Below are 15586 nucleotides of genomic sequence, written 5' to 3'. Positions count from 1 at the left end.
GTTTTTCTGCATGTTTCACTCCCTTCTCCAACACCACATCTCAGTGGTCCTCCTGCCCAAGAGGAAAGAACAGCATCTTACTAACAATACTTTAATCACAGCCCTTCCACGATTTACAGAGGGGGAAAAATAGTATCTTTTGTTACAAACACTGAATCACCCCTTTAACCTGCAGACATGTGAGCTGCAGTATTGGTAGGGCTTCCTTTCCTTCCTTGACTCATCCTCACTGGACCTGTCTGACACTCACAGCAACTCAGCAGCTCAATCCACATTGGCACTCAGTATTTAGTCTGGAGAAGAGAAGACTGAGAAGGGACATAAGTTTTCAAGTACATAAAAGGTTGTTACAAGGAAGCGGGAGAAAAATTGTTCTTCTCAGCCTCTGAGGATAGGACAAGAAGCAATGGGTTTAAATTGCAGCAAGGGCAGTTTAGGTTGGACATTAGAAGTTTTTCCTAAACTGTCAGAGTGGTTAAGCACTGGAATAAATTGCCTAGGGAGGTTGTAGAATCTCCATCATTGGGGATTTTTAAGAGCAGGTTGGACAAACACCTGTCAGGGATGGTCTAGAGAATACTTAGTCCCGCTTTGAATGCACGGGACTGGATTCAATGACCTCTCGAGGTCCCTTCCAGTTCTATGATTGTACAAGCCCCCAGTCCCTCACTAGCTAAAGGCCTACATTTCAGATATTTGGGTGCATTAGTGTTGCGGGTCACATTGTGCAGGAGGGGCTGAGCGATTTCCAAATGGGGAAGGAAAAGTATTTTGAGACTAAGCCCTGATCTACATGACAACCTTATGTTGGTGTAACCACATCGCTCAGGGGTGTGTGTGAAAAACACACACCCCTGAGCAACGTAGATTATACCAATTTAGCCCCCACACTAGACAGCACTATGTTGACCGGAGGATTTCCCCTATCAACATAGCTATTGCCTCTCATTGGGGTGAATTAATTAAATCGACAGGAGAGCTCTCTCCTGTCAGCTTAGTGCAGCTCCACCAGAGAGCTGACAGTGGCCCAGCTGCATGCACTGTAAGCTCTCTAGTGGAGTCATAGCCCCAGTCTGCACAGGGAGTAGACTGCAGATTCACAGCCTTTCCAAAGAAAGAGTAATGAGAACCTCCAGCTAAATGGATGAGAAGTGGACAAAGACAGCTTCTGGGAAGCTGGGCATGAGAATTTCTAAGCAAACACATGCTTCCATCAGTAGGAAGCTACTGCATCCAGCTCCATGAACCAACTGGGACAGGGTATATGTAGGTGAAGACAAGTCTGATCCTGCAGACACTCATATCCGTGAGTAACATTATGCCCAATCTTCAGGTAGAACTATACACATGACTAATGATACATTTGTATTGGCAGGCTCAAGCTTTAATGTGCAAGGAATGATCTAACATATGAACAAAAGCTGCATTTCCAAACAAAGCTTCTGCCGGCATGCTCTGCCATGCTGAGTATTCAATGCCTCCTCAGCTAAATGAGACTCTGGCTTGAATTGTTTTGGTTTTTTATGCAAAGAATTAAACAAATGTCAGAGGGGTGGATGGACCTTCTCATGGGCCTTAATAAACCCAACATGATTTACTAACCAAGTCATTGTAATTCATAATAGGAAGGGCCAGGCCTCTGCTGTACTCACAAATGCAGCATGAGTGGAGGCCATGGCAGACCTGCACAGAAGCACATGGCTCAGCTTACAGGTGCAGTGGGAAGTGACTTGGTTCCCCTGCAACCAAACTGCCTCTCCTACTCTCATGGTTTGTATGCTGTGTGGATTCCAGGATGTCAAGGTGGGTGAGGTAATATTTTTCATTGAATAGAAGGTGGTCCAATAAAAACTATTACCTCACTCACCTTGTCTCCTACTCCCCACAGGAATTGGGTACTAATGGCCAAATTCATTCCTAGCACAGCTCAATTAAAGTCCAAGCAGGGAGCCAGGCTTAAGGAGCCTTTCTCTCTTGTCTCCTCTCCGCCTACTCCAGCCAGGAGTATTCCTCTCCTCTTGGTGTTATGCTGCTGGGGAAGTTTAGAGTTGCTTTCTGCACTCCATCCACTTCAGGGCAAAATGATGAGCAAACACCTGAGCTAGACAATCCTGCATGTGTTTTCTTTCCTCTTCTTTGGCCTCCTGCTTTCCCTTCCTACCCCATTGCCCATCCCCATCTGCAAGTGAGAAGGCAGATCAGGTTTGCAGAAGTGGTTCTTCTTTTCTTAAGCACAGCCACAACAGGCAGCCTATTGTCTATGGGCTGCTGTCAGGATTCCAAATGAGCAAACCCAACTGTCACCTGGAGCCTCCCCTCTTCGTCCTGCTGCAGCTGGGCCATCAATGCAGTCAAGGAGATCCACAAGGGGCACCTTGAGGAGTAGGGAAAGGAGCAACACATGGTTATTAAAAAATAACCATGGAGACCAGTGGGGGGTGGTTTCTGAGAGATGCAAATGCATCTGGGATTTATCATTATTTGTGTAATGTCAGAGGTGTGCTTGTGCTTTACAGACAGGCATCTGCTCCTGGGACCAGGTCATACAAACAGGAGGGGAGAGGTTTCTGGGGTGGGAGTACTACACTCCTTGGAATATGTTCCTGCAGATGCAGTTCTTCCATGTAAATGTCAGCATTACAGGTGGCTGCTAAGGTACATTGTTCACATTCTGGTGGGGCAGGGAGAGATGCCACCTCAGCCTGGTCCCTGACTCTTTCCTCTGGAGGAACGGTAGGAGAGGAGCTCTCATGATACACAATAACTAAGAGACGGAAAGAAGTTTCTCTTCAGTCTGCCTTCTCTGCAGCTTCAGCCAAGGACAGGTAATCTCAGCATCCACACAGACCTCGCTCCCTCTGCCCAGCAGGTAGGATGGGGTTAGAGCTCTACCTGGACTTGCTCTCACCACCCTGCCAAGCTGTCTACATCTTTGCCAAGAAAACAACAACCCCTTCACATTCAAAAAAATGGAGGTGCTCAAAGGTGAGTGAGGGAGCTGAACCCCTTTGCTCCCCCTTGGGGTTGTGTTTGCTTACCTTTCTTCCTTCCCAGGCAGGGCACTGAGCCCAGTTACCCCCAACAGACCTCAGGTTATGAAGCATCCCATCCCTTCCTGCTTTCAGCCTTTGTGAGTCAAGGACCTTCAAGAAGGAAATGAACAAAGCTAAGCTCAAACCCTGGGAACCTTTTCTGGAGTGAGAGAATCTGGGAGGCAGATTCAGTTTTGGGGAGCAAAATGCCAGATGGGATTTAGCTGGGACTGTCATAGACGGGTAAGAATTAAGTTTCTGGCTACTACTCTGGCATGACATTGCAGATGCCAACTCCGAATGCTGCTAGAGCTTGCCTCCTATCCGCTTTGCAGCTTCAAGGGTCCTAAGCCCCATGCTGTGGCTCTGTGCTCTACTCCCCGTCTCTGTTTCTTTTTACTCTGCTTCCCCCTTCCCAGCCCCATGTACTTTCCACTTCCATTTCAACACCTGACAAGCCATATGGATGCTGCCCAGTATAAATACATTGTGGCCAGGAACAGGTGGGTGATGGGTTTTATACAGGGTCTCCATCTTGTACTGCTGTCTTTTTCTGACTCAGTGGTGGTTGTGATATATTATGGGGGGAGGTTCTCTTCTCGCTCCCCTCCCTAGGCAGTTTTTCTTCCTCACTGATTAGGGGAAATCTCTGCCTACTCTGATTGCCTTGAGTAGGGTTTTCTGCCCTTCTTTATGTTCTGGATAGTGACGCAGAAAATGTATATAATCTTTCCTTGTTTTCGCTCATTACACAATAGCTCCCCATTGTGGTGCCAGAGGGTCTCCCGGTTTTCATTTCTAATCTGTGATCACAGATTCTGCATTTGGTAAGCATCTACCTCCATTTTACTGATCACGTTCTGAGGTACCTGCTAGACCAAAAGAATGTAGGTTGTTTTTAGCTTTTCTTCCCTCTAGGCAGAACGTTGTCTCCTTAGGGCTAGAATCTTGGCCACAGGGATAAGCAACAACATGTCTGGGGAACATTTTTAGCACATCCATGGAGCTTTCTAAAGTCAGTGGATAAACTAGGTCCTGAGATACCAATGTTGATGGGGAAGTGAGTATAAAACCATACATAGAAACCATGATAATCTGAACCTCAGATGAACAGAAGTGTATCTGAAAGTTACATATGTCTTCAATATACACACATTATATCGGACATCTGACCTGCACATACAGATCTAAATGGTGAATTCTTCATGGCTGCATGAAACATAAACCTTTCAGTGCTGAAGTCTGACTAGTCCACAGAAGTCCTGGAGCTCACATGCTGCTGGCCAACAGTGGGAAGCAGCCTTTGGGAAGCTGGCTGGTTTTCTGTGCTGGCCAGCTCCCTCTCTTTGAGGTCTGCACTCCACATGAAGAAAAGGAGGACTTGTGGCACCTTAGAGACTAACAAATTTATTTGAGCATAAGCTTTCATGAGCTACAGCTCACTTCATCGGATGCATTCCACATGAGGAGCTGTCAAAGCTTTGTGAATCAGCTTCCCACAGTCCTCCATTGGCTACTGCTGTCTCCTGAGCCTTTTGCATAATCAATTTTATTGTATTCTTTTCTGTAATTTCAAGTCACTATAGCCTCATGGAGATATATCTACACAGCAATTAGACACTGTCATAAATATAAAGGGAAGGGTAAACCCCTTTGAAATCCCTCCTGGCCAGGGGAAAGCTCCTCTCACCTGTAAAGGGTTAAGAAGCTAAAGGTAACCTCGCTGGCACCTGACCAAAATGACCAATGAGGAGACAAGATACTTTCAAAAGCTGGGAGGAGGGAGAGAAACAAAGGGTTTGTGTGTCTGTCTGTAGTCGTCTTGGCCGGGGACAGAACAGGAATGGAGTCTTAGAACTTTTAGTAAGTAATCTAGCTAGGTATGTGTTAGATTATGATTTCTTTAAATGGCTGAGAAAAGAATTGTGCTGAATAGAATAACTATTTCTGTCTGTGTATCTTTTTTGTAACTTAAGGTTTTGCCTAGAGGGGTTCTCTATGTTTTTGAATCTAATTACCCTGTAAGATATATACCATCCTGATTTTACAGGGGGGATTTCTTTATTTCTATTTACTTCTATTTTTTATTAAAAGTCTTCTTGTAAAACACTGAATGCTTTTTCATTGTTCTCAGATCCAAGGGTTTGGGTTTGTGGTCACCTATGCAAATTGGTGAGGCTTTTTATCCAACATTTCCCAGGAAAGGGGGGGTGCAAGTGTTGGGAGGATTGTTCATTGTTCTTAAGATCCAAGGGTCTGGGTCTGTAGTCACCTAGGCAAATTGGTGAGGCTTTTTACCAAACCTTGTCCAGGAAGTGGGGTGCAAGGTTTTGGGAAGTATTTTGGGGGGAAGGACGCGTCCAAACAGCTCTTCCCCAGTAACCAGTATTAGTTTGGTGGTGGTAGCGGCCTGTCCAAGGGGTAATATTTTGTACCTTGGGGAAGTTTTGACCTAAGCTGGTAAAGATAAGCTTAGGAGGTTTTTCATGCAGGTCCCCACATCTGTACCCTAGAGTTCAGAGTGGGGGAGGAACCTTGACAGACACCCACAGCTGGCCTGTGCCAGCTGATTTGGGCTAATGGGGCTCGGGCTAAGGGGCTGTTTAATTGTGCATAGATGTTCGGCCTTGGGCTGGAACCTGGGCTCTAGAACCTGAGCCCTAACATCCACACCGCAATTAAACAGCCCCTCACCCCGAGTCCTGCGAACCTGAATCAGCTGGTACTGGCTCAGTGCTGGTGTCTAATTGTACCATAGACATACTGTAGTGGGGTAGTCACCCCGCTCTGGCCCTGAAGGAGTTAAAGCAGCCCTGGAGAGGGCTGCAGCTGGGGAAAAAGACTGAAAGAAGCAAACCTAGGCTGACTGGGGGAAGTGGCCATAGCTGGGTCCATGCCCCAACCAGGCCACAACTGGCCCTATAAGAGGGCTGTAGGCCAGAAGCAGGAGAGTTTCACTCTAGCCCCAGAGTGAGAAGGGTTAGCTGCCTGAGAGCAGGTACCTGAAGTGGAACGGTGCTGGGGAAGGGCAAAGGGAGCTGGGGAGCTCCAGCCTGGTAAACCCCCAGGCTGCAGGCCTTGGTAAAGGCCCAGAAAGGTACTGGGGCTGCAGAGGGGCTGCCTGGGAATAGGCAAAGGCAGCAGGTCCTAACCCCTTGCCAATGATGAGTGCCCATTACAGACCGCAGTCTGCCCCAGTGAGTGGGGGCTAGATGATGACTGGCAGTAGCCACTGAGGCAAGGTGGGTTTAGAGGGTTGGGGGTTCCCCTGGGAGGGGAGACCCAGAGTGTGGGAGCACTGACAGGGGGCAGCACCCCAAGGTAAAGGGCACCAGGGTCTGGGAGGGACACGGGGCCAGCGGCAGGTGAGACACTGTCCTGCAGAGGGTGCTCCGTAAGATGGAAAAGAGCTAATTCCCTAGACTAGCAGGAGGCGCCTCACCGGTGAGTCCTCACCTTGCTACACATACCCATGAAGACAATTCCCAATAGCCTGCTCCATCTGCTACAGGATCCAAAAACCAAGCCTAACTTTGCCAAGAGCTCACTCTGTTGTTAACAGAGCTGTGTATACCATGACCGCTGGCAATCAGAACCCATCCAAGTATACAAGGCCAAGTGCATCCATGGAGCAACTCCTTGGATGTCAGTAAACTAGGAATGAATTTGCTTCAGCATTTCCATACTGTAAATATTGGAGATAATGAGCCTCCTCTTTGTACTTTGCCTTCTGGCCTGTTCCCCCCGCCCCCTTTTTGTTTGGAATGTCACCTGAATTTTATTTAACTTAGTGAATATGGAGAGCTGAGACTGAGAGCCCCAAAAGCAACCCACTCTGCTCAGAACAGGGACAGCAGCAACACCGCAGACCTCACCACTCTGCCTCTGTACTAACAAGGTCACCTCCAGGGATTATAGGGGATTTCAGTTTCCATGGCCTTTCAGCCCTTGGCCTCCCACAGAGGGTGCCAATGATATTGGTGATTACTGTAATGTAAGGAATTCTGCACTAAGAACTAGAATAAGGAATCTTGGCCAATGAACAGCCATCCAATGATAACTATCAGCCATTACTGACCTGAGCCAGATGTGAAACAGAGACCTTAATGTCCCACTAAGTAGAAATATAAAATAAACAAACAGATGGGCTGTCTGTGCCCAGGTGACCATCCAGGAACTCAGAACACTGACTCTCCCTGCCAATAATTTAAACGGGCATGTTTCAGTTTCTTTAAAGATAAACTGCAAAACAAGAGCAACAGAAAGGATTGTGGCCTTTACTGGTTCTTTATGATGTACAAAGACAGCCCCAGAAACTTTATCCTCCCTACAAACAGAAGGCGTGTGTTTTTTCTCCTTATTTTTTACCTTACCAGCAGGGCCGGTGTAACCACTAGGTGGTCGCCTAGGGCACCAAGATTTGGGGGCACCAAAAGGGGCTCCGGCAGGATGAGCGGTGACGAGCTTGCAGGTGGGAGGTGGCTGGGTGGAGGGGGGAGGGCTGAGCTTGGTGTCACCCCCCCCCACACGCTGATCGCTCTCCCCCGCCTCTCCCCTTGCAGATGCCATCCCGTGCCCAGCCCCGGCTCCCCCGGACCCGAGGAGGTGAGGCAGGCGGCAGGGCGGGAGGGCTGGGCACCCAGGCTGTGGGGGCGGAGTGAGGGGGAAGACTCGGGCTGCCGGGGAGGGGGCTCCATGTGCTTCCTGGGAAGCTCTGCCCTCTGGGGGGAGGCAGGGGCCTGCTGGTGCTGGGGGCTCAGGGTGGGGGGGACTCTGTGTGCCAGGCTCTGGGGGGAGGGGCAGCGTGGCGTGGCTGGCCGGGCTGGGGGGAGATGTGGGGGGGGGGAATGTATGCCAAGCTCTGGAGCAGGGGGCAGGATCCCGTGGCATGGTCAGGCTGAGGCTTGGGTGAGCTGGGCCAGAGGGGGCTGCGTGCCACACTCTGGAGACAGTAGCAGGACTCAGTCATGGGCCGGGCAGGGCTGGGGGAGGCATGCTGTGTGCCGGGGGGGTGCTGTGTGCTGGGGGGAGAAGGTGGAGGGGGGGTGTTGTGTGCCAAGCAGGGCTTGGGCGGGAAGAAGGCGGAGGGGGGATGCTGTGTGCCGGGGGGGAGAAGGCGGAGGGGAGTCAAGGGGGGCTGCGTGTCTGGCTGAGTGCTGTGAAGGGGGGCTGTGTGCCTGGCTGGGGGGGCTCTTTGTGTGCTGGGCTAGGTTTTGAGGGGGAAGTGGGGGATCAGCAGGGGGCGTAAGATGGAAGTTTCGCCTAGGGCGCAAAATATCCTTGCACCGGCCCTGCTTACCAGACCCTCATTCTCTCTGTAGTTCTAGGAGGGCCTAGCAAGATCTGTGGCGGGTCTGGTCACTAAAGTCACATGAGGCTGCAACTTATGCAACCAGTTTTCCCTCCCCCACTCAGTCTACCACCTAATCAGCATCTAGAGGGCAGGTAGAAGTTACAGCTCAGGTTACCATTTCATGTGTCATCCCTATTTGGGCCCCCAGGTTCTTGCCAAGGTACTCCAGCAAAGCCAGAAAAGTGAGAATCCAAGATTTCTCATGTAATATGAAGTGAGGGCAGGGAGAAAGGGTGGAACAGTTAAAACCAAAATCAAACTCTGAGATATATTTTCTAGATCATTCCGAAGTAAAGCGCAAACCCCACTTTTATGCTTTGCTGTGTCGGTCCCGTTTCCAAAGAAGCTGAAGACCTGATTAGATAACAAACTCTGTTAACATCTGCCAGTTGGAACAGCATGGTTGTGGAATTTAACTCTCCTATGAGAGAGGGAAGAATAAATTATTTCACGAGGTCTCCTGAAAGGGATGCACTAATATCAGCATCCTCAAGCCAGGAACAGTGCAGGGAAATGCTGTGTAAGCTTCCCTCTCCATAACTAGGTCAATGCTCATCCACTCTGACCTCCAGCCTCTCTGCTATTCCAGAGCCGCAGAACCCTTGTTTGCAGATGAATCATTTTCTGTGACTGTTTATGCAGCAACAAGCTGACTGCTGTGTCATTGACATCCATGTCCTACTCTTCCTAGTCAGGGATCTGGAAACTTCCTCAGCCACTCCTCTCCCCGGGGAGCAGATTCTGCTGATAGCATCTTCTTTTCATGTGAGCGCTCAGTGTCCTCCGCTGTTCAGAGCCTAGCAAACTGGAGCGGAGACTTTGCTCCCACAGCTGGGCTGTCTACAGTTGATATTCATCCACTGCAGTGATCTCTATTGATCCACAGTCTTCAAGCTCCTTTCTTTATTCCGTCCTAGCTGGTGTTGGTCTCCTTCATGAGCTGCAAGAAAATGGTTTAGCTTTGACTTTCCCTGTGAGGAAGAGTGGGGGGTTAGTGACCATCTGACTCATTATAATGCTCTGTGCACAAATGTGTTTCTTCCAGGCCATGCCTATTTCCTTCACAAATATGAAAATATATTTAAGATGTTCAGTTGCCTTTATTCAAATCTCCCTCTTCTTTCCCTGCCTCTAAGACCTTGGCACACTCGCTTTCTACTGCATAGTGGACATTTGTGAGTAACACTTCAGCAAGTTGCACAATTGCCATTCCCAGTGACAGAGATCAGTGGTTGAATCCTCTTGCAACAGCAAATCCCCTGCTCCAGGTGACTGTCAAATCTGGGCAAGGTCTTTTGTCTCTCTCCGATATAGTCCCTTTTTTCAAACAAATACATGATATGGGAAAAACTCTAGTTGTATATCACAAAGGTTCCTATAAGCATCATAAAATGATGGCAGGACATTCTTGTGGGCAGAGTCCAGTCCGAGCTGGGTGCTCCTTTCACTTTAGCTTCCATTGGTCCAGCTACCAGTCTCATAACTGGTGAGTTTTTTCTCACTGTTTCCAGGGCAACAGCACAGTGACGGATTTGGCAAGGTGAATGTCCTAAGGAAAGTGCCAGCACTGAAGGATGGAGATTTCACCTTAGCAGAAAGGTAAGAATTCCATAGAAGTACACACTTCTCTTTCTTATCCCGTTATTCATAATTTTAATCCTTCTGAGGCTGCACATCTGTCAGCTGCAATCCATTGTAGGATGATGGTTTTGGCCTGAAGCAGGCAAGGAAAAGTGGATGATAAGAGTTCTCTGCTGTTTTGAGATTGCTCTTCTCAGTGCCGCTGCAATCTGGCTGAATGTTCCATGGGGACCCAGCTTGGAATCTCATCAAGGCCTGTCTGTCTGTTTGGAGAGTGATGCAGTCTTTAGAATAAAGTTATCTCTGTTTTTCCCCACAAGTGGAACCATTAGGAATGTGATGCCATAGGTGGATTTCTTGCAATATACTGGCCTTGGTGCTCCACTTGTTCCTCAATTCAAGATCACTTTTCCTGCTTCCTGTCACCCTTCTTCCCTAAGTCTCTGTCCCCAGAATTCCAATCTTTCTTGTCTCCCATCATCCCAGCAGAATTACATTAATAAATGTTGCTCAGGTGTTTAAAGCAAATATAGCTCACTGGAGGGGAATAACAAACTCAGAACTCTCAAATTCTTTATTCCGTCCTCCTGTTTCCCCACTTCAATTTTTTTATCTCCATTAACTTTCCCTTTTTCCTGGCTGTCCCCTTCTACCATTCTCCATTCCTATGCTTTATAATGCAAGTAACATGAAGAAATGAAGGGGAAAGGGATGCAGATGAAAACTTTCTTTCACCTTAACTCACCTGCCTATCTTCTTCTCTTTATACTTGGACAGTCCTGCAATTCTTGCCTACCTGAGTCAGAAGTATAAAACCCCTGACCACTGGTACCCATTGGATATGAAGAAATGAGCCTGGGTAGATGAATACCTGGCCTGGCAACATTCTGCCATCCGGCCAAGTGTTTTAAAGATTTTCTGGCTCAAGGTAAGAGATTTAAATATCCAAAGCTGGACCTCGTGTGAGTCAGCAGCTGCTGAATTTCCCATGGTGGAGAATTGTGCTCCAGAACCTAATGCTATCTACCTTTGGTACTTTCTATGGCCCCTGTGACAGATACTGCAACCACATCCAGTATCTTTGGGGGAACATATTGTTGTAAGTTTGTGTGCTACTGTGGCCAGGGATTGTATGCAATTCCAGGGGGAAGGGTTACCACAGCTCCTCTAGGAATCAGAAACGTGCAGGAGAGTGAAAAAAGTGAATAACTGAGGTTGTAAACACCTCCAGAGAGGCACTACCCCTGGGGAAGCGCACATCTACTGGTCCAAACTGGATTTTCCAGAGACTAACAGACATAAAGAGAGGGCTTTTGGCATAAAAAGGCTGTGGTTAAACTGACTCAGGGCCTTCATTCTGATCCAGAATATGGACAGGACCTTCTGTCCAAGGACCTTGACCTTTACAAAAGGGTTGGAAAGACTATGGCCTACTAAGTGACTGATTGGTGACCTCTGGTAAGTTTTGAGCACATGTATAGGAACTTTTGTTTTATACATGTTTTCTCTGTAATGATTTTACCTTAAGAATAAATGTGCTTGCTTAGAAAGAGCTGTATAATAACTTGCAACTGCTGGCAGTACATTGGTCATAGCCCTGAGAGAGAAAGCAAAGCAAAACACAGGCAATGGCCTTTAGGTAGATTGGTTTGCTGGGGAAATCACAGCATAAGACAGGTAGCTGTGCAGCCTTAAAACCCTGGTCCAGAGGCAACGAGACGCAGGTTTCTGAGCAAGAGAGTAGATGGTGAGAGCCGGAAACCTTACGTGTGTGCCCTTGAGGGACAACGGTGGGGGGAATACAGGTGCAGTTTCCCTGAAACTGTGACAACCCCCATTACTGTAGTATCTGAGCACTTCCCAGTCTTTCATGTATTCATCCTCCCAACCCCCTATGAAGTAGAACAGTGCTGTTATCCCCATTTTACAGATGTGGAACTGAGGCACAGAGAGACCTGTGCAAGTGATTCAGGAAGTCTGTGTCAGAGCAGGGCACTGAACCCAGGCCTACCGAAGCACGCAGGTTAGTGCCCTAATCACTAGACCAGCCTTCCTATCCTATTCTTTGACCGTAGTTCCCCTTCTCCTCCCCTGCAGCCCTGCCAGTTCCAATACCTGCAAATAAGCAGATCTTGAGAGAGATCATAGAATATCAGGGTTGGAAGGGACCTCAGGAGGTCATCTAGTCCAACCCCCTGCTCAAAGGACTAGTCCCCAATTTTTGCCCCAGATACCAAATGGACCCCTCAAGGATTGAACTCACAACCCTGGCTTTAGCAGGCCAATGCTCAAACCACTGAGCTATCCCTCCCCCCATGAGCTATCCCTCCCCCCATCCACCATCTTGGGCAGAAATCATATGCTGTCAGCCTCCTAAGGCTGTGAATTATTGAGAATTTTTATTCTGCTTTCTCCTTTGAGCATTACTTCCCTAACTGTAAACATTTTGGAGGACAAGTGATCATCTTCTAATTTAAGATAAGGGACTTGATCTCTGTATGAGTCTAGACTTCCCGTCTGTGTATTATCCACACAAACAGCACCACTGTTGTTCGTTACTGTGGCACTGGCTGCAGCATGATGATCACTGAGCTTACCTTTTTCACAATTACTAAACAGGATCAAGTGTGTGTAGATGTATGAAGGCTAAGTCTATACCCTCTTCCCCACACAGGTGGTGTTTCCTTTATACATGGACCAGACAGCTTCTGAAGAGAAGCTGCAGGAAACTTTAGAGTACCTGGCCATTCCCCTGAAGCAGTTAGAGCAGAAGTTCCTGCAGGACAAACCCTTCCTTGTAGGCAACAAGATTTTTCTGGCAGACCTGGTGGCAGTTACGGAGCTCATGCAGGTAAGGGCTGGAGAAGGATGAGGAAAGCAGCGCTGTCTGAACTGCTTGGCCACTGGACAGCATGCTGTACCACTTCCAAATGGGTGTGCTCTGTACCCTATCAGCACAGGATAGAGATGGGGAGCAAAGTATGTGCAAGGACGTCAGACACCTAGTGAAGCAGGTGCATGCTGAGCACAGACTGAATGAGGTTCTCACAGCTCTTTCTCTTCCCGTTTGCCTGACCCACCCCCTCAGGATTTCATCCATAGTTGCAGCTTCTTAATTCTCCTAATGCAAGATCCAAAAGGTAATATCATTCTCCTAAGGGAGAACAAATGCTCAGGAATGCCCTGGCATGGGGACAGAGGGAGAGGGATCCCATGTGACTATTTCCTCCACAAGGCAATGGCTTCCCTGTACGTTGCCTACAAAACACTAACCAGAAACTTCTCCAGCAGCTCAGATTTCTGGATGGGTCGTTTCTAAATATTAAATGGATCGCACTTAGGATAGGTCAGAAGCTCACTTCCAGGCTGGCAGTGACATCCTCCCATTCTCCCCCTCTGGATGACACAAGTAGCAGCACTGACTGTCTCTGGAGTTAGTCACTGTGATGTGGACAAGCTCAGTCATACCATCTGCAGGTCGAAAGTGGGAAAAACACTGGTGTCTGAATTTGTTAATCTTGGAAAAGATGCATGTTACTGTGTCATCTGATACATTTATTATATTTTCAGTATGCCCCCCTGCATATGGTGAGCAGATGAATCACAGCGCCTGAAAATCCAGCCCAGACTACTCGACTTGTAGCACTGTGGCGGAACATAGTTCCAGTCCCCTTTGATCATAAAGCAGCTGTCATTAACCTGGGGGGATGGGCACAGAAATCCAGGTCAGGTGCTTCTTATTGCAGGTGAGAGAAAAGACTGAGGGTGTCATCCTCCAGCTTTTAGTGACACCCTTGCTGACTTCTTTTCCTACCTGTGGCAATCACAAGTAAATCCAAGTCAGTGACCACTCCTGCACTCGCCAAGAATGGATTCTGCTGTGTAAGTGGTGAATTTCCTTATCGAAGTCTCACCCAAGTGTTTCGCAGCTACGTCTCTCTCTGCAGCTCATAGCAATTGGTTATAATATCTTTGAGGACATGCCCAAACTGGATGAGTGGTACAATCGAGTGGAGAAAGCTGTGGGGAAGGAGCTTTTCCAGGAAGCACATAAGGTGATCCTGAATTTCCAGGATTTGAATAACATGCTGATTGAGCCACAACTAAAAGAGCAAATGAAACCTAGGCTGCTGAAGATGGTGGCCTGAAACGTTTATTTAAACGTTTATTTAAAAAGTACATTTATTTCTTTTGCATCTTCTGGCCTCCTAGCTGCATGTGTGGCTGGTCTTAGGCTGTGAGGGAAGAACTCCACATCATATAGGAAATGAAACACTTCCACAGCCCATCTCTCTCTGCTCAGCTACAGAAAGTGAGGAAGAGTCTTAAAGTGTAGCTGTAACTCCAAAAAATGGCTCTGTAAAAGGGGTGGGTTCGTTGATTACTGCCTTGAAGTGACTCCAGACCAAATTGCTCAGAAGACTCTTGCAGATAGACTAGTTTAACAGCAATCCCTATTCCTCCTAGAAAATGCAGAGCAGGAATCCTAGCAATCTGTGTGTATCAAAATAAACAAAAACTATGGAGATTGTTTCCAACTCTAATTCAACCTGAGAGCTCCCTTGTGCTCAGAGCCCTAAAGCTTTTTCATAGTAGTATGTAACAATCATATGTGTGATAAATAAAAGGGCAGCAAATCCAGTGATTTCCTTTCATTGGGATTCTTGTGACTCTTTCAGAGGACCTAAAAGTCTGAAATATAAGCCTTCAGTGATTGCGGTAAACTTAAGGGGATGCTAGGGGACTGAGGTAGATTTAATTATGGATTACTTTATTTTTCATTGGCTTACCTGCTCTGACTTTGGGGTGTGCAGAAGGATACTTTCCAGTAACTGAAATGCTCCAAATATCGTCATATCCACACCCAAGGAATCACATAAGCTGCAGCTCCATTCCAGAGCAGAGAACAATCAGTGGCTCAAGGCACATGCTTGTGTCTATTCTGGATTCCCTCTGTTCTTTTTTCCTTGCAAGGAATCTTAAACCTCAGAGAACTGGGGAAAAGGGTTGGTGACTGTGGATCTGCAGAGGTCATATATTCAGAGAAGTACAGGTTCTACTTCTAGTAAGCAAGCAAGTAAGCAAGCAAGCTTTCTTCATGCCCCCAAAATGACTCTGCAGATCTCCACTCCAGGGCATCACCAAGCAGTGGTAATTGACCCAGGAGATGGGCATGGGGTATATTGATCTCTAGAAATGAGCATCTTATGAAGCTCCAACATTGTGAGAATAATGCTGAATTAAAGATATGTACTGAGCTCTCCATAGCAGCTTTATAAATTCCTGCCAAGATAGGGTTGCCAACTGTTTAATCACAGAAACCCAAACACCTTTGCCCCGCCCCTGCCCCAAGGCCCCACCCCTTCTTGGAGGCCCCATCCCCTGCTCACTCTGCTTGGGGGCAGGAGGTTGGGGTGCAGGAGGGGGTGCAGGTTCTGGGATGGGGGTGGGGCCAAGGGGTTTGGAGTGTGGGAGGGGGCTCCAGGCTGAGTCTGGGCAGGGATTGGAGTGCAGGAAGGGGTGAGGTGTGCGGGCTCCAGGAGAGAGTTTGGGTGTGGTGGGGGCTCAGGGCTGAGGCAGCGGGTTGGGCTGCAGGAGGGGATGAGGGGTGCAGACTCTG

At 48.0% G+C, this 15586-nt stretch overlaps 1 protein-coding gene across 1 annotated transcript; it reads left to right on the top strand.

Annotated features, from left to right (window-relative positions):
- Window positions 1-79: 79 nt before the first annotated feature.
- LOC311531428 (glutathione S-transferase theta-1-like) lies at window positions 80-15222 on the top strand. Its single transcript, XM_084648789.1, has 8 exons — window positions 80-3054; window positions 4791-4895; window positions 7595-7637; window positions 9897-9984; window positions 10744-10816; window positions 12641-12817; window positions 13713-13795; window positions 13862-15222. The coding sequence occupies exons 1-8, from the start codon at window positions 2875-2877 to the stop codon at window positions 14112-14114; spliced, it is 1002 nt and encodes a 333-aa protein (XP_084504915.1). The 5' UTR covers window positions 80-2874; the 3' UTR covers window positions 14115-15222.
- Window positions 15223-15586: the final 364 nt, after the last annotated feature.

The sequence above is a fragment of the Lepidochelys olivacea genome, assembly GCF_965140295.1.
Source record: "Lepidochelys olivacea isolate rLepOli2 genome assembly, chromosome: 15".
Taxonomy (NCBI): domain Eukaryota; kingdom Metazoa; phylum Chordata; order Testudines; family Cheloniidae; genus Lepidochelys; species Lepidochelys olivacea.
The sequence above is the reverse complement of the archived record's forward strand: the minus strand, read 5'-3'. Positions and strand labels throughout refer to the sequence as shown.

What these genes read in the sequence shown, in the direction of transcription:
- LOC311531428 (XM_084648789.1), top strand. Translation starts at nt 2,875, where the DNA reads ATGGGGTTAGAGCTCTACCTGGACTTGCTCTCACCACCCTGCCAAGCT. An exon ending in GATTTCACCTTAGCAGAAAG is followed by an intron (nt 9,985 to 10,743) that starts GTAAGAATTCCA and finishes ATACTTGGACAG; the next exon opens with TCCTGCAATTCTTGCCTACC. An exon ending in CAGTTACGGAGCTCATGCAG is followed by an intron (nt 12,818 to 13,712) that starts GTAAGGGCTGGA and finishes TTCTTATTGCAG; the next exon opens with GTGAGAGAAAAGACTGAGGG.